Genomic DNA, 20,412 nt, shown 5'->3' with positions numbered 1-20,412 from the left:
CAAGCATCCTGTCCAGCGAGAAGGTTGATACCATGTCATGATGAATCTGATTATCTGATTTGGATTCTGGGATGAGCACGCTAAGAAAATTTCCTATATATCGATCAATACCGAGTTTCGTATAGATTTAAAGGAGTTCGTCGGCTCGTTACTGTGGTTCCATCACGGGACGACGTCATCGGAAGCAAGCTCCCTAGTACGGAGCTTTGCCGGAATTGCCCAATATGTCTGTGGCATATACGATACTGGCGAGTCTCTTAACTGGAAAATCCGGGAAGAAAGCATGGGTATCCAACTAACTCTCGTAGAGCAACGATAGACACTATTGACGCACTTAGACCAGTGAATCGACGCTACGAGACTTGAGGCCAAGCTCAACAGCGGTGAGATAGCTACAAGCTTAGATCGATACTAGGAAGTCAGAACGCTGGCAAGCGACATGGGTACATTCTTGGGCATTTGGGGGCAAGTTTCGGGTTTTCCAACCTTGTGTGCCTCGGTGCTTAATACTGTTAGGCCGGTCATTCAGGCAAAACTGCCACCAGCAAGTGTGGCTTTCTCAGCGGCCTATGGCACACTCTGGGTTGCTGCCATTATCATCAGTTCGACGCGAGTCTGCGCAAGGCTCTGTACTGATGTCATCTATGCCGGGCTGATAAAATACCTAAAGTGAACAATCTCATATCTCTAAAGGAGATGGTTTGTGTACGATGTCACTTAACCTAGTGAGATATACCTCTGTCGATCTAAATAGCGTTCGTGGAGCATCCTATATTCAGTGGCCGTTTTGTTTCAAGAATGCAATGATCTGAACATGGCTTTCAGACTATCGGAGGACCATATCCCATAACTAGGGGATCTACTCGACAGAGCCGCAGAATTCTTGCTGCGTGATACAGCTCATGAGACTGAAACGTACGAATCAGGCAGCCGAATAATCAACTTGATGCGGATGTCGAATCGGGAAATCTTTATTGAACCCATTTGAAAATCGCGAGTTGGCTCCCGGTTATGGATTATTAGTTTCAATTCGGCCTCGAGGCAAAGCGATATAGTGTGAGCAGCTTCATCCAAGATGGCAGTATTATCGAACTTTGTACCGATACTTCAGACGTGGCGAATGTATTGTTCGAGGCCGACGAGGTCCTTGGCAAAAGAGTCGACAGGGGTCGTGAAATATGGGGTCAGGACTCATGTCGTAATACAAGCCGCGTGTTCATGCCTTCGATTATTCTGGAAGACCGAGCTAGACAATGAATCTGGATTGGTCCGTCTTCGCATTCAAGTGGCAGCGTTTGAATGCCAAGGAGTAGTGGCCCAGCACGATGCGATTAAATGACTCAAGCGCTATGAATTTTTTTTTGGCACGCGGGAGAAGGGTTTGTGTCCAAGGAGGCCTGTCCCTGTTGGCCAGGTGAAACTATGTAAAGCCCGATATTGCACGGTTATAATTACCAGAGTGCTTGGTTGTGGAGTATCTGACTATCCGGTACTGGTCACAAGAAGTGTTTATGTTAATCTTGACGTTCCCTATCTGGGGTATCCTTGTCGCAGAAGTGGAGCTATCAACCCCTAAAGCTTGAGTCTAGGTTAGCTTATGCATGGCGAATATATCGCCTTCGATCATTGCATTGCTCCCGACCATACGACTTGCTAACGTAATCGATTGCAGCATGGAGGTCTTACCTACTGAGATCTTACTCTCCATTCTGGAGTGGTCGGTTGTGTATCATTATGGGCATAAGAATTCCATACTCAAGTTTAGAACGGTGTGCAAGCTCTGGGATGAAGTACTCAGGCCCTTCGTACTTCGCACACTCCAGTTTGAATTCACCCGAATTGATAGTAGTAAAAGACGACAACTCCTCCTTGACGAAGATGCGTTGCGAAGGATTGGACACCTGTGCCAAACTCTCTATGTGGATATGATGGTGATGAGAGACGAAGGTATGTCAATCATTGGTATGCTAAGAATAGCCATTGACGAAATTTTGGCTTGCAGGCGAAGTAAAGTATCTGGGGAAAATTTTCCAGAAGATACCTTCAATGCAATCATTCGTATCGACTCTGAAGACTAGATACTCCATGAATGAGGAGTCATTCACCGAAGCCGACTTCCGCATCTCTTTCGGAAAGATGCTTGCATACGCACCGAATACCACAGCTGTCAGGCTCAGCCTCCCTTTTCAACTGATTTCCCCACATTTTCAGGCTGCGACAAGAATACTAGGCAACGGCCTAGAGGCTCTGGCACAACGGCCAGAAGAGTTCGCAAGCCTCGAGACCTTAGTCTTAGAGAATGTTACGGACGTCTCTATCAACAAATTGCTCCACAATCCATAAGACGTCAAGAATATCATTGGTGCCTTTGCTCAGCTAAAGCAACTGCTAATCTCTGTTCGGCAACACGAAAGTGCACGTGGTCAGATCATCCGGTTCCGACATCGCCTATGGGAAATGGTCGGCAAAGGTGGAAACCTGGAAAGTCTTTGCTTGATCAGTCTCGATCTCGAAGAACGACCGTTTAGAGCCATAAAGCAGTCGAGTAGGAGGGACTGGACAATTGACGAGTGGCAGTTCAAGTCCCTTCCAACCATACGAAAACCTCCCAAATCCGTGTTACCGCACCTGTCTTGCCTGGAACTTCGCCGAGTTGAGGTGATTGGCTGCGGCTTGCTGTCGATATTTCAGTGCTTCGGAAGTTCACTCAGAGAGCTTTACATGAACCAAGTCAACCTTAAGACTGTCCACAGAGATCCTCCTGATGATGATGAAACGGGGACACTTTGGATAGGGCTGCCGAACTCTGATATGCCATCGGGGCCGACTCTCGCACCGACAAGTCCGAGCTCAAACCAGACTGAGATGGTGCCTAGTTCCACCCAGACGGTGTTCACTCCTACAGCTCAGAATAAGACGCCTTCAAACTCGATTGAAGCTAGAGCGGCAGGTAACCCGACTTAGACTCAGATCGGGGAGCATTCTAACCGAGACAATGCAAAACACACGTATAGCCTTACGATAAGCAAATCCGGACTACTGAATATGTCTCACGTATATTCATGACCGCTTGGAAGGTGATGGTCCTCTTCAAAATACAACCGTTCTGAGGGTGCCCATTTATTTAATCGGGGCTGGGGGATTCGTTTTCTCAGGATTATCACTATGGCAAGCGCACTTCGGTTGTGCGCGTAACAGTCGAGACCTTAATACTTTCCGAAGGCGAGTATACTGATTCCTTAATACCGAAATACCGAGATACCGACACTAGAAAGTCCAATGGGGAGTCTGGCAATACAAACACGCGTATTTCATTAACAACTGCGTCGGGATACAGAGTTCCGAGACGGAACGGACGCTGTAGATCTCCGCGGCTCCTCATTACGGTGGGGAGGGGGACCACAGACATACTTAATTAATCAAATACGACAGCAGACACCAGGGATCTTCGAGATCTTTCCTGATTGATTCGAGATTAGTTGTGCAATAGCCGGAGAACGCACTGCCCGCCGACTGATGCCACTTATACATTATCTCTCAGGCCACCAATCAGTATATGATCCGAGGCTCAGAGTGACAGGTCATTAATGCGACAACTTGGAACATAGTCAAGTCGATGGGCCAATCGTCCCATGTTGCGAGGCAAGGCTTAGAAACTCGAGCAACGTCATGGGTGGCATTTCGAAGTCGGTTTCGCTGGCACGCTATCCTAGCCTAACTAGTCTTTCCGTACGCGCGATTCACCTCGGGGATCGCATTCGTATTTAGAAATAGGAGAGTGAATGTATATAACCTGCCATCCCGATTTCGTCTCATGTGCCAAAATTTTTAGTGCAGCAACGTTTAAATCATCCCTTGCTTTGGGTCGGCTGTATACTGTTTTTTTATCAGTGCTCATCCATTCACTGCCTTTTTGGTTTATTCTGCAATCGTCCTCTACTTAGACATAGCAAATCCACGGGCGACATTCCGGATTCCCTCTCCTACCGCTTTCCAACCGCCATCATGGCTTTGCTTTCATTAAGCATGGGCAATGTGGTAGCTTTAATACTTGGTTCAGTAAGTTGGCCGATGGGTGTAAGACGGGGCTCGCAAAATGCTGATATTGACTCGTCCCATAGGTAATATGCTACACTCTTGGGACATGCATATACAACGTATGGCTGCACCCCCTACGCAACTTTCCAGGTCCGCTCATGATGCGCGCGACAAGGTGGCCGTATCATTACAAGCTCATCAAAGGAACTCTGCCCTTGGAAGTACTGGATCTCCACAATCGGTATGGCGAGGTCGTCCGCATCGCTCCTAATGAATTGGCTTTTGCAAATGCATCGGCATGGAATGACATTCAAGGCCATCGGACGAAAGGCGGACAAGCCGAAATGGAGAAGGACATGAAATTCTACCGGGCCGTCGACGATATGGAGAGCGATATTGTCAACGCAGATCGAGCGGAGCATAGTTTGCTCCGCCGCTCACTCGCTCACGGCTTTAGTGACAAGTCTCTTCGAGACCAGGAGCCGCTCATCACCAGTTACATCGACTTGCTGCTGCAGCGTCTGCGAGAGAACTGTGACGCCGGCAAGAAGGCCCTCAACATGGCAGCGTGGTACAACTTCGCTACATTCGACATAATTGGCGACCTTGCCTTCGGGGAATCCTTTGGATGCCTCGAGAATTCGGCTTACCACCCGTGGGTTGGGATCATCTTCAAGATGGCTCGCGCAGGAACCATCCTCCAAGTGTTAAACCACTTCCCCCGAACCAAGCGTTATCTTCTCAAACTGGTACCCAAGTCAATGGCCGAGCAACAGGAGAAGCACGACGCTTTGACGAGAGCTAAATTGGAGCGCCGCATGGCGTCAGGAGAACGACCCGATTTTGTTGAAACCATGTTGAAGAAGAAGGAAACATTGGTGAGTGCCGAAAACTGGGTGCCGTGGAAGTGACTAACCATGACTGGAAGGGTCTTACCATCGCAAAGTTGCAAGCTAATAGCAGCATCTTGATCATTGGCGGTTCGGAAACGACGGCGACCCTTCTTTCGGGTGTGACATACTTCCTCGCGATGAACCAGGACGCTCTCAAGAAAGTAACAGAAGAGGTTCGGGCAGCTTTCAAGAGCGAGGACGAGATCAACTTCACAACCGTCAATGACCTCAACTACATGCTCGGGTGCTTGAACGAAGCATTGCGAATGTATCCTCCGGTCCCGTCTGGTCTCCCGCGGGTTGTGCCCCAGGGAGGGGCACATATTTGTGGATATTACGTACCCCAAGGTGTAAGACAGCCCTTGACAGAGGGGCCACCACCAGGCTGTTGGAGCACACTGCTAACTACTCTTCAGGTCACCGTCGGTATTTATCAATGGGCTCTCTACCACAACTCGAAATTCTTCAAGGACCCTTTCGAGTTTCATCCTGAAAGGTTCTTGGGCGATGCCAAGTACGATAGTGATGAAAAGAATGCATTCCAGCCCTTTCACGTTGGGCCGAGGAACTGCATCGGAAGAAAGTGAGTGTTTCGTTCCGCCACGATATTACCGAGTTCTTGCTGACGAAATGAATGAAGCCTTGCATATGTCGAGATGAGAACAATTATGGCCCGGATCTTGTTCAACTTTGACCTGGAGATTGCAGAGGACAGCAAGGGCTGGATCGATCAGAAAATCTTCAATCTGTGGGCGAAGGGCGCACTCAATGTTTACTTAAAGCCTGTGGTTCGCGATTAAGGTTTGATACCCCTTAGGATGACGTTTGCCAAGAGACAGACGGGATAGACTTGGGGACTAGGCGGGCTTGCGTTATTTGATTTGGGACGGGGTAGACTTGTGAAATTGGCGGCGGGCTTGCATTATTTGATTAGGGACGGGACAGACTTGTAGAATTGGCGGGCTTGCTTGGTTTGATTTGGGAAGATGAGTTGAGTCGATACCAACACAGATAGATGCAACAAATAATACCCATCCATATTCAGTCTTGTGGCCAAGACTGATTGGGCACACCCACGTCCTGTAAACAAAGTTATAGCCATCAACAATGCCTGCAGGCCAAACAAAGGCTGCAGCAAGATGTGGTCGTGTCCTCAGTTAGCTTGATCAACATCTACACTATCTTTAAACGCCAAAATAGGCAAGACCCTAGTTCGTTAAAGCGGTGTGAAATTCTGCATGTTCACCTTTTGAATATTGTTTGTGACAAAGTACCCGCAACAAGCCTGCAGTACCAATTTACGCCTATTGACACGTATTCAGAACACAGTCATTAACTGCCCCTCCACAAAAAGACCACAGCAAAAAAATACAGCTAGCAATCAATCTGAAAAGTCCCTTATCCAGCTGTGCCAAAGCACCAAAACATTGCCAGCTCCACACTGACTACGTACCTTGCCCACCCGACGACCGACTTCAACTCCTTTTGAAGCTCTCTGCACCCGACCCCATTGTTTTTATCAACCTCCGTCCAGCGCTGTGCGCAGAAGTCTCGACCAGCTCTCTGTCACTCGAGAATTGCAGTTTCTTCATATCAGAACCCCAGTGTCACAATCCATCATGAAGGGCGAGGTGAGTAATGCGACACCCTGTCTATATTTACTCCAATTGGGGGCATTGGTGGTGTTTGCCCAGAGCAAATCCCCTTTTCCTCAGCATCGTGGCTGCACCCGAAGCAGTAGCTGGAGGCAAATGCTCCAATGCCTCCGTCGCACGAAGGACGCGTAGAACAAGTTATTGGGGTAGCATTTATTGACTTTATTTGTGTTTTAGATCCTTCACGTTCATCTCGGCCAGGCTGGTACCCAGCTCGGCAACAGCGCTTGGGAGCTGTAAGTGCTACACCGCCCTACCCCATTTGCACCCGCTCAGCTGGCTCAACACCGGCTTGAAGGGTTGTAAGAGCTTCATAGCTGACATATTCCGCTAGGTACCTGCTCGAGCACGGTCTTGCACACGATGGTCGCCCCGATCCCGCTGCCAAGGACATTCTTGACGGTGGCTCCTACGAAACCTTCTTCACCGAGACGAGCAATGGCAAACACGTGCCCCGAGCCATCTTCTGCGACTTGGATCCTTCCCCCATTGACGAGATCCGGACTGGCGCATACCGCCAGCTCTTCCACCCGGAGCTTCTGATCAGCGGCAAGGAGGATGCGGCCAACAACTACGCTCGTGGCCACTACACCATTGGGAAGGAGATGGTTGAGAGTGTCATTGACCGCATCAGACGCGTCGCCGACAACTGCAACTCGCTGCAAGGGTTCCTCATCTTCCACTCCTTTGGTGGTGGCACTGGCTCCGGCTTCGGTGCCCTGCTTCTCGAGCGCCTCTCGACCGAGTACGGCAAGAAGTGCAAGCTGGAATTCGCCGTGTACCCAGCTCCCCGTGTCTCTACTGCCGTTGTCGAGCCCTACAACGCCGTTCTGTCTACCCACAGCACCATTGAAAACTCGGACTGTACCTTCTTGGTCGATAACGAGGCGGTGTACGACATCTGCAGACGCAACCTGGACATTCCCCGTCCCAGCTTTGAGCACCTGAACCGCCTGATTGCCCAGGTAGTCAGCTCCATTACTTCGTCCCTGCGATTCGACGGTGCTCTGAACGTCGATTTGAACGAATTCCAGACGAACTTGGTCCCGTACCCCCGTATCCACTACCCGCTCATCAGCTACGCCCCTGTTGTCTCGGCCTCCAAGAGTGCCCACGAGAGCTTCAAGGTCCACGACTTGACATTCCAGTGTAAGCAGTCCAATATGCCCCTAAGTCTATTCTGTGTTACTAACCGCTTCCCCAGGCTTCGAGCCCAACAACCAAATGGTTGTTTGCGATCCCCGCAACGGCAAGTACATGGCCGTCGCCCTGCTGTACCGCGGAGATGTTGTTCCGCGGGACTGCAATTCTGCCATCGCAGCTCTCAAGGCCAAAGCCTCCTTCAACCTGGTTGAGTGGTGCCCAACTGGCTTCAAGCTTGGAATCAACTACCAGAAGCCCATGGCTGTCCCCAGCACCTCGCCTAATGATGGCGGTCTCGCATCGGTCGACCGCTCCGTCTCTATGCTTTCCAACACCACAGCTATTGCTGAGGCCTGGTCGCGTTTGGACTACAAGTTCGACCTCATGTACAGCAAGCGTGCCTTTGTGCACTGGTACGTCGGTGAGGGCATGGAGGAGGGCGAGTTCTCGGAAGCACGCGAGGATCTTGCAGCTCTCGAGAAGGATTATGAGGAGGTAGCAGCCGACTCGACATTCGAGGGTGATGAAGGTGAGGCCGAGTACTAAATGAAATACTTGGAGCTGATGAGCTGGCGTCGGATACCCGCGGTTTCTTCCCTTCACCACACATAGTTCTCATCGCCACAGCACCCTGTCCCGATATAACACGTTCACCTTTTGGCAGTTCTGTTCAGGTCCTGATAGGAAAAAGGATAATGGATTAATTGTCTATTTCTTGTTGGGAGGCCAGATAGAGGAACACTGATTCTCTTCTATGAGCTCGGTCGGGCTCCTGCAAAGAAGGAGCCAGTAAATAAAGCCAAACGAGTCGTGATTGGTGAATCTCGATGTTGATGGTTGAATAAGACCATCTTCTCCTTATAGTTTTACCTCCTCTTTTACGACCGCAGCAAAATACCTGCACAAAGTAGCTAGGATGTCGACTGGATTGATGCATGCGAACCACGACGCCTGTAGATTCCTATGTGTTTGCAATTGTGCATGTTTCGGTCATGAACTTGGTGAACGGCAGAGGTTGAAACTACGAAGCGTATCTGTTTCCAAGGATATGGCATACAATCTTCTGATTATCTGATAGTCTCAAGAGCGAATTACTCCCATCAAGGTATTTACTACTTTGCGCCCTTCTTGCGCCATTCAGAAGCCCTCTTCGCACCACGTCCTTTCATCTTGGCCATGGCGGCTTTCTTGTTACCCCTGACTTTGCCAAACTTGAGATCCTTGGGCCGGCCATCTTTCGAACTCGCCCTACGACCTTCAAAAACAATTTGTTCAGGAGTCTTCATCTCGCCCTTCATCGTTTGATTTGCACCCGTGGCCGGGTTTCCATCATTGCTCCTGTGTCTCGACTTCTGCCCACCCTTGAGCTCACGCTGCTGCCGCGCCGCCCCAGCACGGCCGAGCAGCCGCCCTGCGCGTCCGGCCAGGGATTGCTGCTCAGGCGTCGCCTTGTGCTTGTACTTTGTGCTCTTCGGCTTCGCCGCACCTCCAGTCAAGCCCTCGAGCTTGAACATGTTAGTCCGCTCCTGCGCCAGGGTCGTCTTGCGTGGGTTCTTGGCGCGGCTGACGCGAAGTGCGCGAGGCAGCATGGGCGGGAACTTCTTCTCGTTGAGAAGCAGGGCCGACTCGACAGCGTTGACGTCGTAGAACTGCACGTAGGCAAATCCCTTGCCGACGCGCGTCTTGGGATCCCGCGGCACGCGTACGCTCTCCACCTTGCCGGCCTCCTTGCCGAATGTGCGCCACAGGCCCTCCTCGATGTCGGCGGGCACCTTATTGCGTTTCTTGGTGGTAGTATCGCCTTCTGCGGTGGTGTTGATGACTGTTTCATCGTCCACGAAGCCGAGGTTGCCTACGAAGACGCACCGGCGGTGGGCTATGGGTTGCGGGTGGGCTACACTGTCGACGCGAAGGTGACGATCGAGGACCACGGTTCCGTTAAGAGCTTTGAGCGCTGTACGGGCTGCCAAAGGGGTAGTGTAGACTACGTAGGCGTTGGTTGATTTTGTAGTTGCTGTCATGATGGACTTGGTTATGTAGGCCGCGCGCTTGGGAATGCCGCCTGCTGCGAATGCGGTCGACCGGAAGCGGAGAGACTCGATCTTATGGGGTCCTGTTGCAGCATCCAGGTCTGAAAGGGGGGAAGAGAGATGGGCCATCAGTTGCTTCTTGGCCTTGGAGGAGGATATGGCATCGGAGCAGACATTGCCCAAGAAAAGCGTCCGGTTTGCCTTGTCTAGCTCAATGTCGGGATGTTCTTCTGTCTTCCGAAGAGATTCATGGACAATTGTTGTTTCTTCTTCATCTGAATCATCTGCAGATGCGGACTCCCCATTAACGGCTTCGCCAGTCTCGCCCTTTTGTCGCTTCCCTAAAGGCTTGTCTTCCTCATCGTCGTCGGCAAGTTTGCGCAGGTATTTGGACTCCAAGTCGTCGTGCTCGTCCCTGCGCTTCCGTTTCCGTTCTTTCTTCTTTTGATCAGCGCTGTCTTCCACAGTCATTTCTTCATCTAAGGGTGCGTCCACTTCTTCTGACTCCGATGCAGACTCCGACTCTTCACTGCCATCTTCCTCGTCGCTTGATTGCTCATCCTCCTCAAGTACACTCAGGACCTCGTCATCCTCTTCGTCTACATCACCGTCCTCATCAGATATTGGCTCGAATTCTTTATGCTTAATCGGCTTCCTTTCCTTCGGAGGAAGTAGCGCGATATATCGTTGAGTCTCCGGCTTCTTAGGTGCGACGGAGCTCGAGAACAGAGCATCAAGCTCGGGCTTGACCACACTAGTCGCAGCTGCGAGGGTAAATTTGCTGGAAACAGTCAGTATGAAACTCGAATAGTCAATCTCAAAAAGAAAATACACCTTTTCGCCATTTTCGAGTTCGATGTTACTACTGTGAACTAAAAATCCTACTCTCATTTGTCCAAGACCTGCCCGCGACTAGGACTTTTTTTTTGATCCTTAACAAACTCATGTGGGGCTAAGCTACGCTGATAAGATAACGGACAAGCTAACAGCCCAAAGCGGGAGCATTGGTTGCATTGCTTTCCACACTGCGAATAGCCGATCAGGCGCTCCTTCCACTCAGCACTCGACTCACATCTTCGACTCGCCCATAACCCCTCCAGAGAGATATATATTCCTCTCCCCGCCATGGTCATATTTAATTTCTCTCATGTGTCTAAATTCCGAACATAACAACATACTTACGTCTTGAAACATCCTTTTACCCACTCGTGAGGGTGCTGCAACCCTGTCAACAGTCTACAGTTTTCACCTCCCTCTACGATCTGCGCCAACCTTGAACGCCCTCCGAATCATGTCGTTAGGAGACACGGCGCGTCCGCCGTTGGCTATTCCGCCTATGATTGAACCGCTCAGCGATGACAACGGTTCCAGCCCTCTTAGCGAAGTCGAGGATGCCGATGGGGAGGAGCTTGACCAGCTCGACCTTGGCGATCGCGACGAGGCAGATCAAGATAATGACACAGAAGCAGAGACGGAGCGATTGCACGACACTCCACACAACCCCCGACGAGTTGTAATGAACCAATTTAACGAACAAGTCTTCGAGCGAACTCCCACCAAGCTTCGTCAAGAAAAGACTACACACAGTGGGGATGATGATGAAGATGACGACGAACCACTTTCAGAAGAAGAATCAATCGCTTCGAGCCCTCCAATACGAGCGCAAGATTCGACAGTTGTTACAGATGCCGAAAAGCTACAGAGTCCCACTCTAGATATGCTCGCTGAGGCGGTGGCTCAAGAAGCTGAAAATAGGAAGCGCAAGCGCTCATCACATCCCGCAGAACAACCTGATATCGAACTATCACCACGCAAGCGCCCATCCCCGGAAATTCCCGTCGTTCAAGGAGATGGAGACGGCGACGTCGCAATGGCCGACGAAGAAGAGGAAGCTTCAACAAATACAAATAGCGGTGAACACTCGGCGGACGAGGGTGTCGATGCGACTATTCCTCCAGAAACGCGGGGTCAAGCCGAACAGCCCGATGACCAAGAAGCCGAGGTTGAAATACGGAAACAAACCCGTAGCGGTTCTAGAAAACAAAGGGGACCGGTGGACGAAAAAACGGTTGACGGAAACGAGCATGGGGCCGCCCCAAACCACGCTGCAATAGAAGAAGATAGTGCACCTACTGGAGATGAGCACATGGTGGATGTGGACGAAGAAGCCGAGGCAGCGCACAGGAATGAAGAAGAGCGTACGAGCCACAGACTCCCATATGGTGCACCGAGGAAGCTAACCGAGTTGACAGTTGAGCGCAAACGAACAGCTTTTGAGCAATTGACGAGCATCGAAGAACGTTTCGCTGCATTTCGAACGAAGTTCTACGACGAAAAACTCGAGCAATTGAATCAAGAAGAAGCCGCGCTAAGATCTGACAATCCTACTCACCCCGAATACCTTGCCATGATGCAATGTATAGATGCGCGCAGAGACGAGAAGCTCCGGATAGCCGAAAAGGAGCTGGAATTGAATATGGAGGCATTGGAGAGGTGGGCAGTCGCGAGGCGTTCACAAGTACACTCCCAATTCTACCAATCCGTTCGAGAGTCCAGGGAGAGGACCTTGGCCGAGCTCGGCCAGCATTGGTACGACATTCAGCATGAGCGCCGGAAACATGCCAATAACGTTCCCGACTTTGGTATTCGTTACCCGCAGAGCCACAACCAAAGGATTCGCAATGCGTTGGCCTACAATAAAGAGGTGTCGATTTTGTCTGGCATTGCTAAATATGAGGGCATGCCTGCCGCGCCTAACATGTGTGGCGCTTCGCTACAAGAGCTGGATGACGACTTCGAAGCCATGACCGTACGCCGTCTAATGAAACACTCTTGTCGTTTCGAGCATGGCTGACTTGGTTATACAGCGCGGAAGACAACCCAATCCTCAACCTCAGCGGCTACCAAGATCTGTGTACGCAGACTACGGTGGCCTTCCATTTGGTCAGGGACTCGGCGCGGCAGGTGAAGAGTGGCTAGAACAGACAGCAGTATGGAACTTCCAGAATCCTCGTCCCCCCTTCTAGTCTGTCTGGGGAGTCAAAAGTGCCTATTACACTGGATTGGGCAATTTTTGCTCCTATGATATGACTGAAAACCTCGAAGTTGTCACCCAGTTCTCCGCAAGTGGCAATATCTAACTCAGTCACTGCAGTGGGCGAATCCCGGCCGTCAATCCCACGGTCATATTCCTCAAATACCACCAGGGCAACAGGAGAGTCGGAAACGTAGCCCACTCCCGGAAGCACAAGCAAATCGCCATTCGAACCAACTTCACCCGTTTTCATCTAGCACTATCTCAAACGTCTCGAATCACGTGTCAACGTTCCAGCAAGAACATAAGAATCCGACAGCACAAAAGAATGCCCAACGACAGCCAACCAACTCCCCAGAAGTGACTCGCGCGGCGAGCTTGCTGGAACAGACAAGTGCCCGAAGTAAGGCGGCTGCCGCCGCCGCTGCGGCAGAACAGGGACCGACAGTGAAGCACGAAACTGTTCAGCCTGTAGGGGGATTCTGATAGTATTCGGGTTGGGCCTGTTCAATTCATGTACAAAATGTGCATACAACTGGCGTTGACGGCGTAGCTGAGGGTCACGGCCATGTAGAACTCGGACATGCCGCTGATGCTTTTGAGATTCAGTCATGGAGGCGTGTGATTAGCATTGCTCGGTGTTGGAGTTGAGGATCGGCGAGGTACGCCTCATGCTTTAGAGATACGGCACACATTGTTTTATTTGTAGATACATTTCATGGGCGTCTCAAGTGTTTTCGGGAGAGGCCCAGAAGGAGCCGCCCAGGATGATACCACTGAGCTGCTTGGTTAGCCTGCTATAGCAGAGCAAACATCGAATTTTGCCGTCAAACGAATACCCCAACGCCGAACTGTGTGCTATAATTTCTTCAGGCGTCTATATGTACAAATGTTCCCATGTCGGACCGCATCGATGGCTCATTTTTTGGCTGGCTGCTGCGGTGCATCGGGGACCTTGACATCCTCAAACTCGTCTTGGCCAATGGCTCTGATGGTGTAGGCATCTGGATCTCTGATGAGCATTATTCGGACTATGCTAGGGCTAGGGTTACGGCGTACATATTCCAATGGCGAACATCGCGATTCCCGTGCCCAACACAGCGTTCTTGAACAGATATGGTCGTCGAGCGCGGATAAGAGCCGGCGACTGGCGGTTGCTAGCATAGTAGGAGGAGCTTCCGTATCTGGGGGGCAATGCAGGTTAGGTCATGAAAATGAGAGTTGGAAATGGACGTACATACCCTTGAGGCATCTTGGATTGTCTTTGCCCTGTTGGGCGCCTGCACTATGCGATGTCGTGAAGTTGAGAACTGCTGAAGATTTCGGTTTGTGGCGTTCAATGGTAGGTGATGATGGGATGCGCCGCTATCTTCGCCCATGGGTGGAGGTATTAAGGCTGTTCCTTGCAACCTTCACTTTACATAATCCTGGGGGTATGTCTTTATTACAAGGGTACTATCCTCGCAATATGAAATCTTCAGAAGAACTGCAGTATGGGCTTTGCAGATATGACGCCAGTTTTAGATCAGATGCTTGAAAATATGATTAATTACGGTTGGTATTCGTCTACAATTCGTTCACAGGTGCATAGTAAACTCACTGTAGCTGGGTAGAGTCAGCCTAGCAAATTGACCCACTCACCACTGTGGTGGTTCTTCGGTTAATAATAAAGCCAGGCACGGCCAGCCAACTTTGGCATCTACTGCAGAGCGCGGCAATCCAAAGCTGGATAGCTCTTTCTCTCTTCATTCCACCACCCCCCAATTCCCCAGTCAGTAAGGCTATCTGGACTTGCAAACTGAACAAGGCAATTGCAGTTTGCCTGTGATGCTCGATATCCCATAAGAAGAACAATTGATCGCATTTGACGCCCCAATACGCCACGCTTTGTCTGCATCTTTTCTACTTCTACGCGCCTTCGTCCTGGTCGCCGCTTGGGTATCATGGAACAATAGGGCCTGCAATCTTCCTATTGACATCACCAGCGACCGACACGCATACGGCTCGTTACGCGCCGAACGTCACACCACCCGTGCACCGCAAAGCACAACACAGCAGCACAGTACGACTTACACCGTCGCATCTACAATTATCACTTGAGCATTCCTAATCTTTGTAATCTCGCAATTGTCTGGCGAAGAGCATCCTTTGATCTCGCAGACCTGTCGCCCATTGTAGTAGTTGCCATAAAACACGCTGTGCGGTTGATAGTTGGTTGCTTCACACGAGAAAAAAGACTCCCAACCCACCACTCTTCACCATGGCAACTACTCCTCAACTCTCTGTGCCCGATCAGATACGACAGCTTCAAGATGCGCGCAAGCTTGTCTTGAGTGACGTGAGCTATTACCCACAAGTCATCCAAGCGACCTTGCCCATCATAGGCCCGTCAGCACAGGTTGAGTTTCGACGATGGGGTGCCGAATTTCTCTCAGAAGCCTTTGCGACACCAGCAGTTCCGCTTGGTCAAAAAGAGACGCTGTCGCTACTTGTGTTGGAGACGCTGAAGCTCCTGGTGGAGGATCCAAATCAGGACGTTGTGGTCTTGCGCAGCGTTATTCAGACAGCAGCTAGTGTATACCCGCTAGCTCTGAGGTGGATGTAGGTCTTCCCCTGCCCTATGCGCCCCCGGGCATAGCATCGTAGACACTCTTCTCCGTAAAACTGGCCATGTCTGTGACCGTGTCTGCGAGTGCCCTCCGTCCATATGTCATACCAGCTTTGTTCACCGAGAGCTACGGAAGACTTGACCCGCTGACATTCGCCGATGCTGCCAGAATCAACAATGCCTACGACACTACGACATGGGATCGCATGACGGTGATCAAGACGAGGATCTTGCGAATTTGGGAGACAGCCCCTCCAACGGTGCGAATATGCTGCATCAAGTTCGCCCAGCGAGTGGTGCTCGCCCAAACACCAAGTGTTAACCCCGAACCAAGAGTAGGATATCGCATTCTGAAGCCTTTGCCTGGTCTACTTGCTGAACGTGGATATAGCGTGGCGATCCCCTCGACATTTCCCTTCTCATGATACCACCGAACCACACTGTCCTCGAGGTCCCCAGTCTAGAGGCCGAAGCATCGGGGCTTCTTGACAGGATGCTGGGAGTGTTGCAGGACAACAGCAGGTATGAGAGTTTCATGTCCGTGTCTATAACTAACGCCGTAGCTGACGAGATACCTCCCTCTTTACGTAGTGATGCTCTGATTGTTGATGCCACTCTTAATACTCTGTCCATCCTCATCCGGGCAAGGCCCGGTACTTCTAACAGGATACTCAATGCCATCCTCAACTTCAACCCTTTGAAGCTCGCTAGTGGTCCCATGACTCCAAAAATTAAGGTCATAGTGAGATCCATGGAGAAAACCACGCGCATGCTTTTGACGCATCTGTCAAGACGGTATGTTCACCTGGTTGAGCCCTGATTGTTCGTTTGGTTGACATGATTCCACAGTGACTCGCGTAACCCACATGTTGGTCGCATACACCAGTATCTCGAGCGCCTTATGCAGGCGCGGGCAGAGGTATTTGATGGCGCAAGTCGAAAACGTGCGCACGTGGAGCAGGATGGTCTGGATGCCAAGCGACAACGAATGGCCGCATTGCCGCAAGAGTTCCAGATACCGCCCATGGCAGCCGGTCCTCATTCGCTAGCTGATGTTTTCTCCTTGACTTCAAATGAGGGTCTGAAGACCTTCGATGTCTCTGTGGTGCCCGCAGCCTTGGCTGCAAAGATCAGCGTGACAACCATCGCCCGTATAGACCCGAAACTTCTTGATCGGGTTCTAAATGTACGTGTCTCATTTTACATCGTCAGTCTTCTTTTAGTGGCAAAGTGCTAATATTTTTTGTTCAGGGCGTACGTGACCGCTTGACGGCTCTTTATCAAGTGGCTCAACAAGCTGATAACCCGGAGACCGCTTCGCTGGACGTTGAAGATGATGATGACTACGAACCTGACTACTACGCGGCTGAGGACAACGAACAAATTCTCAACAAGCTGGATTCATCCGAGCCATCGTCGTCCAATCGGGAACTGCAAAAACCGGCCGTATTAAGCAATTTTGCCTTGCCTACATTCAAGCTTCCTCCGCCACCCGCCCTGAATCCGGATCAGGCTGCTGTGGTAGGACAAGGTACTGTCACCCGTGTGTTTGGTGTAATGAGTACACTCGATGAGCCAGCGTCGAAAAAGACCAAGGCCGGCATCAATAGACTTGCTGCCAGCTCTTACGATAAAGACTCATGGCTTACCATCATCACACGCCTTGCAACGCGCGCTCCTGCGGGACTTAATGACGTGTCCGTCAAGGACGAACATAACTCTGCCTCGGCGAGCCGTATCAATATGAGCAACTCAATACGCGAGTCTCTCTATGCATACGTTCTCGACGATTTCAGGAAACGCATCGATATTGCAGTCTCCTGGCTCAACGAGGAATGGTATAACGACCGCGTGCAACAAATAGCCGCCTCCGATTCCGCTCGTGATGTACCACTCCATTATGACAAGTGGGCGCTTCGCATGCTGGATGGGTTCTTGCCGTATCTGCATGCGCAGGATCGAGTTCTCACACGCTTTCTAAGTGAGATTCCTGATCTAAACGCGGCCATCTTGGGCCGAGTCAAGACTTTATGTCGTGATCCTACCTTGGTCTCCTTGGCTCTGAACAGTCTTCTCTACCTCGTCATGATGCGCCCGCCCGTACGCAACCTTGCGCTCGATGCCGTGCAGGATATCTGGAAAGAATATGACGAGGCAAGGCCCATGGCAGGCAAATATCTCACCAAATGGCGCCCGGGCTTCCTAGAGGCTCAACAACAGTTGGAGAACGGGGGTGGGACACCGACGGGGCCTCAGACTGTCGCAGCTGTGTAGGTCGCGCCTCCGGGTACACTCGTGGAAGCCCCAAGGATAGAAGCCAGAGGAATGAAACGGAGAGGCTTCCAAAGTGAAGAAGAAGATCTCGGCAAAGTCCACCAAACATATCTTTTTTAGCCGCTGGGAAGCGAAGGGAAAGCGAGCGGGAGGCAGACATGGGAGGCTTGATGGTCTTTCTGGCTGCACACATTCATCAGAGGAACGAAAACGAGTGCCTCGGCATCGATCTGTTGGTTTTGGCACACAGGCGTTACGGAAAAGGTTACGTAGGGTACGTCACGCCCTGATTCTGCCGTCGAGTATGATACGGAGTTGGACTGCAAGTGGCAGCCAGCAGAAACAATTGTAAGAGTGCAGACTTCTAGATCAGATAGGACACAGCGCCTGAGAGCTCATCATGCTCGGCCGGTCTCCTGATATTACTGTTACTGTGCTACAGTGCCGCAGATTAAATGTCATGGCCGTTCTGGCACTTAAAACCGAAAACTCCGCTGCCGTGTAGTGAAGACAAACTTGCCCTCTTTGAATGATTGAGAGCCGCATGATCGGAAGTCAAGAGGTGATAGGTTGTAAGCAGAACCCTCTGGCGTTGTACTTCTTGACTTCACTCGATACTGTTCCACTGGTTTTCGAAGCAGTTATACTGAAGGTTCCTGCTGGCTGCATGCATGCAAGGTATGACCGTTACAATAGTCAGGGGCAGGTTCCAAAGGAAGGTTTTTCACATAACGGCCACCAATCAACAGGTGCAAAGGCGCGGAGAGCTCTGCAACTAATGCATGACCAAAATGCGGAAAATTAGCCGCTCGTGGAACAAACCACATTTAAGTTAGGCCCATCTAGGTTTGCGCCTACATGGCGATGTCGATTGTTTCATGATATGCGCGACGGCAGAAATTGCGGTAGAAATAGAAGTGCCACGGACTCAAGCTGATAATTCTAACGTAAACAGCTTGTCCTAGATAGTAGTCCAGGAGACTGTGGGATCTGACCCTCATAGAGCATGAAATGATTTGGTACATAATATCTGTGATACTCGACAAGTAATAGTAGCTCCCATCATGCAGTGCAAAGATGACCAATCAGCGACGAACCTGTGGTGTAAGGTGGCCAGTCAAATGAACAACCACAAGCAAACAACGCTATAAAGGTCGATGGCATTGCCATTTTGTCCATCCAGTCTGCCAGGGCCCGGGAGTGCACGGGGCCCTCCCCACAGGGCGTCACGGTGCCAGCAGTAGAAATTTTAGCCTTCAACTGATCGCCTATATTAAAGTGACAGGTCATGCCGGCACACATGTCAACACGTCAGCATGTCATCCAAGGCTATGGGATGTAATTTGGGACGATCTACGCTTGACAAGGTCCGGCGATTGGGACGTTGGCCTGGTTGGGAGTTGGTTGCTGGGGCGCTTCCACAAATGAGTTGTGGCTGGTGCTAACGTTGGCCTGAAGCACGCTGAGAGGAGAGCTTGCATGCATGAATGCTCAATTAACCTTTCAAGAATCAACACCGGATGCCGCCAGTTGATTGCCGCCCATAAACATTAAAAATACCCATACCACAAGCCCCCCAAGGCCTCCAGACCTGCTTCTCCCCTGAAAGTCCTGAGGTCCCCCCCAGTCTCGCTCAAGCTTCAGACTTTATTTGTTCTTGCCAAATGCTCCTTCCCATCCTATGCGGTACTATTTTTGCCGCTTTCGTTAATCAGCCCTGCGAAAACAACCGAGTTCGAGTGGTTCAGTTGCTGTCGACGTAATTGCGGAGAGGCCGCCCTAGCGACCCGACGCTTGCGGTGTCACGTAAATTTGACTTTGGCCCATTTACACGACCCCGAAACGCGAAACATCAAGCACCGTGGTCCAACTGACCGCCGCGGTCAGCCGATCCTGTCAACAACAACGACGCTGAACGAGTTGCACCATCCTGGCTATACAACGAGAAATGCCGAGTCGATTGCAGAAAGCCCGGCCCCGTCACGTTCCCAAACCAAGCCGAGAATACATCCACCAGGACAGCAGAGACGGTAAGCAATCCTTAGCAAATGCTGCTTACATCACGCTTCGCATTGTCTGCCCATCAGCCAGGAACAAAGGCGACCTAGGATTTGTTCTCTTGTCTGCGAACCCGTGAACATACGGCCCTGCTTTGGACAGAGCTGAACATTTCTTTGTGTGGTCTTGATCGAAGCTGACCAGCTTTGTCTTCTCCCCATAGCCCTCTGTCCTGGCATATGACGCAGTTGTAGTATTAATTGCCTTGACAGATCGGGAGTTGGCTGCGTCAGATGAGAACTACAAAGCAGCGACACCCCAAACCCCGAATCGGACAATGAATAGCAAGCTGAACGGTGCGACAATGGAAGAGGCGAGATACAATCCCTACGCAAATTCACCAAAATCCGTAAATGGGAAAATCCCCTCCACAATACGCACAGTACCTAGCTTCGAAGCACCTTCAGACTCCTCGTCTGAATCACCGTCGGCGAGGAACAGCGGCTTTTCTAGCTCCATCAACAGCAACGCGAGTGGCACATCATACCTCTCCCAACCTCTTTTGCAAGAAGGATCGGCAGTGAGGTCAACAGGGCAGTCTCCAAGTCCAGATCCAAGGGCAGCAAGGCTATCAAACGTTGCGTCGTCAATGTCTTCCAACTCGACGCTGAAGGCGAGTACCAATGGGGCCGCGGAGGCCCCATTCTCGTCACAAGTAGGGCACACAAGTCCTGCGGAA

The 20,412-nt window shown here is 50.9% G+C and overlaps 6 protein-coding genes across 6 annotated transcripts; 4 read left to right on the top strand and 2 right to left on the bottom strand.

Moving 5' to 3' along the window:
• The first annotated feature begins 3,793 nt into the window (after positions 1-3,793).
• Positions 3,794-6,059, top strand: BCR38DRAFT_437885 (cytochrome P450 ClCP1). Its single transcript, XM_040860549.1, has 5 exons — positions 3,794-4,059; positions 4,122-4,916; positions 4,967-5,281; positions 5,348-5,514; positions 5,572-6,059. Exons 1-5 carry the CDS (start codon positions 4,006-4,008, stop codon positions 5,729-5,731), a joined length of 1,491 nt encoding a protein of 496 aa, XP_040714062.1. The 5' UTR covers positions 3,794-4,005; the 3' UTR covers positions 5,732-6,059.
• Positions 6,060-6,550: 491 nt separating this feature from the next.
• Positions 6,551-8,275, top strand: BCR38DRAFT_458799 (tubulin alpha chain; the record flags this gene model as incomplete). Its single annotated transcript, XM_040862214.1, has 4 exons — positions 6,551-6,562; positions 6,764-6,822; positions 6,921-7,735; positions 7,791-8,275. 4 exons carry the CDS (start codon positions 6,551-6,553, stop codon positions 8,273-8,275), a joined length of 1,371 nt encoding a protein of 456 aa, XP_040714061.1.
• Positions 8,276-8,841: 566 nt separating this feature from the next.
• Positions 8,842-10,604, bottom strand: BCR38DRAFT_458798 (uncharacterized protein; the record flags this gene model as incomplete). Its single annotated transcript, XM_040862213.1, has 2 exons — positions 8,842-10,540; positions 10,594-10,604. 2 exons carry the CDS (start codon positions 10,602-10,604, stop codon positions 8,842-8,844), a joined length of 1,710 nt encoding a protein of 569 aa, XP_040714060.1.
• A 491-nt stretch (positions 10,605-11,095) lies between these two features.
• BCR38DRAFT_346942 (Sds3-like-domain-containing protein) lies at positions 11,096-12,613 on the top strand (the record flags this gene model as incomplete). Its single annotated transcript, XM_040856294.1, has 2 exons — positions 11,096-11,957; positions 12,012-12,613. The coding sequence occupies 2 exons, from the start codon at positions 11,096-11,098 to the stop codon at positions 12,611-12,613; spliced, it is 1,464 nt and encodes a 487-aa protein (XP_040714059.1).
• Positions 12,614-13,711: 1,098 nt separating this feature from the next.
• On the bottom strand, positions 13,712-14,045 carry BCR38DRAFT_486493 (uncharacterized protein; the record flags this gene model as incomplete). Its single annotated transcript, XM_040864036.1, has 3 exons — positions 13,712-13,797; positions 13,853-13,977; positions 14,035-14,045. The coding sequence occupies 3 exons, from the start codon at positions 14,043-14,045 to the stop codon at positions 13,712-13,714; spliced, it is 222 nt and encodes a 73-aa protein (XP_040714058.1).
• Positions 14,046-15,053: 1,008 nt separating this feature from the next.
• On the top strand, positions 15,054-17,675 carry BCR38DRAFT_346408 (uncharacterized protein; the record flags this gene model as incomplete). The annotated part of the gene is made up of 6 exons (XM_040856254.1): positions 15,054-15,394; positions 15,571-15,736; positions 15,793-15,923; positions 15,993-16,196; positions 16,251-16,587; positions 16,653-17,675. 6 exons carry the CDS (start codon positions 15,054-15,056, stop codon positions 17,673-17,675), a joined length of 2,202 nt encoding a protein of 733 aa, XP_040714057.1.
• Positions 17,676-20,412: the final 2,737 nt, after the last annotated feature.

This window comes from Pseudomassariella vexata (assembly GCF_002105095.1).
Source record: "Pseudomassariella vexata strain CBS 129021 chromosome Unknown BCR38scaffold_9, whole genome shotgun sequence".
In the NCBI taxonomy this organism is placed as follows: domain Eukaryota; kingdom Fungi; phylum Ascomycota; class Sordariomycetes; order Amphisphaeriales; family Pseudomassariaceae; genus Pseudomassariella; species Pseudomassariella vexata.
Note: the sequence above shows the minus strand (reverse complement) of the source record. Positions and strands in the feature narration are given on the sequence as shown.

Excerpts from the sequence above, each read along its gene's own strand:
- BCR38DRAFT_437885 (XM_040860549.1), top strand. The coding sequence starts at position 4,006 with ATGGCTTTGCTTTCATTAAGCATGGGCAATGTGGTAGCTTTAATACTT. Across the intron at positions 5,282-5,347 it reads GATATTACGTACCCCAAGGT|GTCACCGTCGGTATTTATCA; the intron begins GTAAGACAGCCC and ends ACTACTCTTCAG. Across the intron at positions 5,515-5,571 it reads AGGAACTGCATCGGAAGAAA|CCTTGCATATGTCGAGATGA; the intron begins GTGAGTGTTTCG and ends AAATGAATGAAG.